Source organism: Rhagoletis zephyria, unplaced genomic scaffold (assembly GCF_001687245.7).
Source record: "Rhagoletis zephyria isolate East Lansing unplaced genomic scaffold, Rhagoletis_zephyria_1.1 Rzeph_scaffold_13075, whole genome shotgun sequence".
In the NCBI taxonomy this organism is placed as follows: domain Eukaryota; kingdom Metazoa; phylum Arthropoda; class Insecta; order Diptera; family Tephritidae; genus Rhagoletis; species Rhagoletis zephyria.
In genome coordinates this window covers 3,303-9,074 of record NW_016170146.1, presented here as the reverse complement: position 1 = coordinate 9,074, position 5,772 = coordinate 3,303, and the positions used below count along the sequence as shown (strand labels likewise).

Sequence of the window (5,772 nt, the reverse complement as noted above, 5' to 3'; positions counted from 1 at the left end):
AAGTACAAAACCGCGTATCGTCGTTTTGCAAAACCGCTTATCCATTCGTCCTGAAATATACTAGCGATAAATGCGATTGCTTTATAAAACAAAAGTAAGTGCGCCGCCTGGGCCACACTGGAGAAGTGAAACTTACGTCACATATCTATTTTTACTCACAACCTATATACATACATACATATATCTGCTTTTGCCTAAGCTTATATTTTTTGTCTTTTTTCTATCTAGATCCCTACCTCTACCCCGGTTCGTTCGCATTATGTTATTTTGTTTTCCTTTATCTTCATACTCTATCGACAACAAAATCGATAGTAACATCCAACTAAATATCGATAACAAAACCGGTAAAAATATCCATAACAAGATCGATGACAAATTCGATAAAAAATTCGATAGCAAAATCGATAATAATATTGGTAGCAAAATCGATTAGAAAATCGATAATAAAATCGGTAAAAACATCTATAACAAAATCGATAGAGAATCGAAAACAAAATCGATAACAAAAATCTATTAAAAAATCGATAAAAACATCGGTGACAAAATCGATAAAAATCACGATAACAAAATTTATAAAAATATCGGTAACAAAATAATCCGAAATTTACTTTTGTTATGCAAAAACTTCTCATAAAAAAACTACTTGCAACTCGGAGGAGGTGTAACACTGTAGGCCGCTCTATGCACATCACAAATTCTAGGAGAAGCGCGGCCCAAACACTTTTTAAGAGGTCTCTATGTGTTAAGTTCTGAGGAATGCTCACAGCGAATGCGTAAGCAGAAAATGTCTGAGGCCCCATTTATTTATTCATTTCAAACCGAATGAAAATTGTCTTCAACCAACACTACTTTCACATCAAAATTTCAAGTCTTGTAAATATTTTATTTTCAGTTGTCATATAGATTCTGCACATTCATTCCATAAAATCGTGATTCAATAATAGAATCATGCCATAATATATAACTTTTACTTCTAATACATAACTACATACTTATAACTATATACATATACAATCGCAAGTCAATTTGATTAAAACACAGTTATGGAGCTGAAGACAATACTACGGATCGTGGAGCTGGTGAGCGAAATGCCTCCTTTACGCATGTGCCAAATTCGAAATTTAGGTCTCCTAGGTAATAGCTGTTGTTCTACTGGTCATTTGGTATGTTCTGGGCGCATATGCAAACAGGGTGATGATAGTGTGCGGTACTGTTCTTGGATTTGTCATCATTTGCGCTGTACTAGTGGCCCGTAAGCTATATATTAAATAATAAGATTTTTCATAAATATTTTAAATATGCATTTCTTCACAGTTGAATTCATGGACTTCCAAGATTCTCATGCCTTTACGTTAATTGGCGCTATTCTATTTATTATCTGTGGCGGAATAAGTATCGGCACGATGCCTGATTATGGTGACGGGAGGGTTACCTGCCTAATCGCAGGAATTTTATTCTTTTGTAATGGCGTAGTTTTTCTGGTTGATTTCATTTTTGAAATTAAAAATAGCTCTGGCGGCAGGGCCTAAGGACATGCGTACATAAATATGTATTGAGATAGTTTTGCCATTCAATTCACTGCAAATATTCAGAATATTTGAAATGATTAGATGCACGGTGCTAATAAATACATTTATTTGATTCCGAAATTAAACAAATACAGACGTTCCATGCGAAGACACGTTTTTTTCATCATAAAATCGAAACCTTTAGAGTATAAAAAAGTGTATGTGAAGAGAGTTGGTTAAATCATGATTTTTATCATGGGTTAAAGTACTTCCTCTTGGAATAGAGAGGGTCATAAGAGGTTGATAAATACACATATAACTTCAAAAAGAAAGTACGTTATGACTGTAGAGCGCTCGCTCTAAACATAAAAATTTATAGAAGTATATAACTTTGCTTGTTGCAGACTAATAGCTTACTGATAAGTACTGATTAACCAATCTAAACGAAGAAAATTTATAGAGATTTAAAAGTTTAAAAGAAGGGATTTATAGAATATGTTTTCATGTAGTCTTATAAAGCCCTTTTAGAATATACATATATATGCTCGTTATTCGAAACCCCTTTAAGAGCACTGTCTACGTGTAATGCCTTATAAAAAACATGTACCCTCTAACATGGGATTTTGTGTTATCCATCCCGGATTTTGCGTCTGAATGCTTGAAAAAGGCAAACTTCAGAATTCTCTTTAGACAATGAGTGTCCAAACTTTTTGTTTCCCTGGGCCCTATTGAAAGAAGGCATGGCGTTTTTAGCCACAATTTCAGTGCCATAGCCAATACCCAACGTTTTCACTTTAGGTGTGGTGAATTTGGTTGTGGTGAATTAAGGTGTGGTGAGAAAGTTAAGGTGTGGTGAATTTGGTTGTGGTGAGTTAAGGTGTGGTGAATTAAGGTGGTGGATTTAGGTGTGGTGAATTTATGACTCCCCACACCTTAATTCAACACAACTAAATTCACCACACCTAAACTCACCATACCTGTTAAGCCCACCACACCTTAATTCACCACACCTCAACTTTCTCACCACACCTCAACTCACCACACCTTAACCCCCACACCTCAACTCACCACAACCATTCTAATGATAAATAATTGTTTATTCCTTAGAAGTATAGTTTAGCCGTAAAAGGGGTGTAAAGGAAACATTATTGCCTATTTATATAATTGATGTAACTAAGAAAATTTCATGTTATAGCTAATCGCTGTGTATATTTTTTTTAACTTGTTTTCGTCTTGTCAAATTTTAATCTTTCGTGCTAAAAGAGCAATGTTTAGCCTTTTTTACACATTATTCAAAAGATTCTACCAAAGCCCGTTATTCCATTATAGATGTCCTAAAATTACCAAAAATTAGAATTCTGCCACATTAAAGTCAAAATATATCATAACAGCCAATTTCACGAAAGCAATTTAAGGGAAAAATTATTTTAATTTTTTAATTTTATATGGAAACTGACAGAAAATAAAATTTTATTTTCCACTTAAATTGCTGGTGAAACTGGCTGTAAACAAGTCAACGTTTACTCTCTGTGACGCAAATTTTTTTTGAAATTTTGTTGGCCTGTGTAATCAGGTGAACTTTGTCTTTCATTTTTGTCGTAAAAAAATAATATATTAAAAATTAAGAAATTATAGGTATTTTTTTATTAAAATAATAAAAAAAAATTAAGATGTAATGGGTACTTTTGCTCAAAATAATAAACTTTTTTTTTAAGTCAAGAGCAAATCGTAGTCCACAGCGAGAGAGGTACCTTCGAAGCGGTCGGTACGATAATTTTTCACTATATCTTTTTGTTCTCAATATCCAAAAATAGCTTTTGTTTACAGTCTCTGCATTATGACTTTTTAATTTCACGTTTTAACAGCTTAAAGTCTAAATTAAAACTAATATCACATAATTTAATTTGTAGTAGTAACAATTTTTCCAGTCCAAAAGCACCTTAACTTATATTAGTACCGATTCAAGTCGTAGGTATTTTTCGTTGTCTCCTTAATCACTGGCACTTCGCGGCGGCTACAATGATCATGGAAGTAAATCATAAAGAATTTATACGTAAATAATATAAAATGCTGAAGAAATTCAAATTCACATAAGCGAATACGAATAAAGCAGGACAAGGGAAAACATGAAGAAAATCTATTGCGATGACTCGAGTGAAATGAAAAAAAAAAAACAAATGTAAAAAACAATTTTTGACATGGTGAATTATATACTTATACATACTTGCATTTTTAAGGAGCTGCGCTATTTTAAATAATTTCACAAACAAAATTTAACCCATACTTTTTTGACTATTCAATGACAGCAGTGACGGACGCCCTGTGAGATTCTGTAAACCTTCATTTTGTTAATTATTTATACCCATACAAAATTCTATTTTTATTATTTTATTTGATAAAAATTTAAATTTTTATTCAAATTATACAAAATTAATACACACAGTTTTTCGTTAGTTTTTAAATACACAAAACTTTTCTATCTTGGTACAAATGCATAATCTGAAATATGTAAAAATATAAAAAAATTTTATTACATGTAAAAACTTCTTTGTGGTAAGATTTATCAAGTTTTTAACTTCAACCCAGTATCCAACTTTCACTATGATTTTTAATGATATTCTCAATTTTTCCACATCTTTTCGAAACTCCATTTCTCCTTTAAAATTTGTGTTTTCCTTCACTGAGTTATGAAGCTGAACTCGTAGTTTTCCTTGCTCGCCACACTGAGAAAACATTCAGCTAAATATGTTTCTCTCAGCATAAGATTTGGTAACTTGTAATTGTCGTAAATAAACTTTTTCTTCTCAGTGTAGTAAATTTAAAAAACGCAGCTTGTGTATTGTATGGAGGTATGTATTTATATAAAAGCATTTAATTCTAATAAGACAGACACAAAAGCGATACCAGTACATTTTTCGCATGGAGATTTTTTCATAAGAATTTTTTTTTGCGCAATAAATATGTAGTATGCGAGTATATATAATAACAATTGAGTGTGAAAGTGTGTATAAGAATTTATGTGGTTATGTAGACATGTACATTTATAAACTATGTAAAATGTGTATTTGTGTTACTCTGTACGGCAACATTAACATATATGTAGGTATGCATGTACATATGTATGTTTATGCAAAAGTATTACATATTTTATCAGACAAATTGTTGTGTGACATTTACGTTCGGCAAATAGAGAGTGTATCCAACAAGAAGACTGCACCATTAATGATCATCAACGAACCAGCTGCGAGTGCATTTCGCTTGCGTTCCTTGACCAGGAAGTTCGAGTTATCATGCCATTCATCGATGATAAGAGCACCAGAAATCACAAAGAGAACGCATCCAATAATCGAGATGAGCGCATTAAGACGCTTCTCTACAATCGAGTTGAGTATGTGTCCTAAAATAATAAAAAGAAAAAAAGAAAAAAAGATTTTAGTTAGCAGTAAAACTTTACAAAAGTAGCTTTTTTATTTTCATTAATATTTTAAGAATAGTTATTTATGAATATTTTTGTATAAATTCCCATCCTTTTTTGTATTTACTACTAGCCTAATACTTGCCCGATCATCTTCGAAATTTCAAAATTAAATTGGCCTAACAATTTACCCAACTAACAACTAACTAAGATTCTGACTCAAAGTCTGTGAACTACTACTTAAGTATTTAACGTGCAAAGTAAACCTTGCTTCAAGAAAATAGTTGGCCTTACACATATAAGATAATAAATATTTTTTTTTGCCACAATATTTTATATACTCGTAATTGAATAAGGATATTTTTTCTGCAGAAATCCGAGCTTATATTTGGACTTGTGGTAACCGAAGCGGCTTTATTTTTATCAAAATCAATGCAATAATACAATGGACCGAAATTGAAGAAGAATGGCTCTAATATTATAATTTTTTTTTTAATAAAAAAAATCTAAAATTTGCAGAATATTAACAATCACGACAGGAAAGTTCTTCGTCTAAGCTGCCTTAAAATGACGACTGGAAATTGGTGCTTTTTCGGCGAAAACAGGAGTTATTATAGCTCTAACGGTTTAGACAATTTCTTCGACCCTTTTTGAAAGGAGAAACGTTGTTTGATTAAACTCTAGGATCTGAAAGATAAATGAGAACTTAATTCAATTTTCTAAAGTTGTGCAAAATTCGTGCAAAAAATTAAAGAAATATCTTTTCAACAGTTTTCGCATACGCTTGGACCTTTTACCTAAATATTCCAAAAAACAAAACCACAGGTGCTACAAAAAGGGCGGTAGGAA

General features: G+C 31.9%; 2 protein-coding genes across 2 annotated transcripts; one reads left to right on the top strand and one right to left on the bottom strand.

The window, feature by feature from the left end:
• The first annotated feature begins 965 nt into the window (after nt 1–965).
• Nucleotides 966–1,680, top strand: LOC108377969 (uncharacterized). The gene is made up of 3 exons (XM_017634270.1): nt 966–1,079; nt 1,135–1,252; nt 1,315–1,680. The coding sequence occupies exons 1-3, from the start codon at nt 1,044–1,046 to the stop codon at nt 1,527–1,529; spliced, it is 369 nt and encodes a 122-aa protein (XP_017489759.1). The 5' UTR covers nt 966–1,043; the 3' UTR covers nt 1,530–1,680.
• Nucleotides 1,681–4,343: 2,663 nt separating this feature from the next.
• Nucleotides 4,344–4,905, bottom strand: LOC108377970 (uncharacterized; the record flags this gene model as incomplete). The annotated part of the gene is made up of 1 exon (XM_017634271.1): nt 4,344–4,905. A coding segment is annotated over one exon (224 nt), but the record flags the coding sequence as incomplete, so codon positions are not given.
• Nucleotides 4,906–5,772: the final 867 nt, after the last annotated feature.

Bases quoted from the DNA above. Each gene is read 5' to 3' on its own strand.
- LOC108377969 (XM_017634270.1), top strand. From the start codon at position 1,044: ATGGAGCTGAAGACAATACTACGGATCGTGGAGCTG. The intron at 1,080-1,134 runs GTGAGCGAAATG...TAGGTCTCCTAG, and splicing joins TACTACGGATCGTGGAGCTG to GTAATAGCTGTTGTTCTACT. The intron at 1,253-1,314 runs GTAAGCTATATA...ATTTCTTCACAG, and splicing joins TTGCGCTGTACTAGTGGCCC to TTGAATTCATGGACTTCCAA.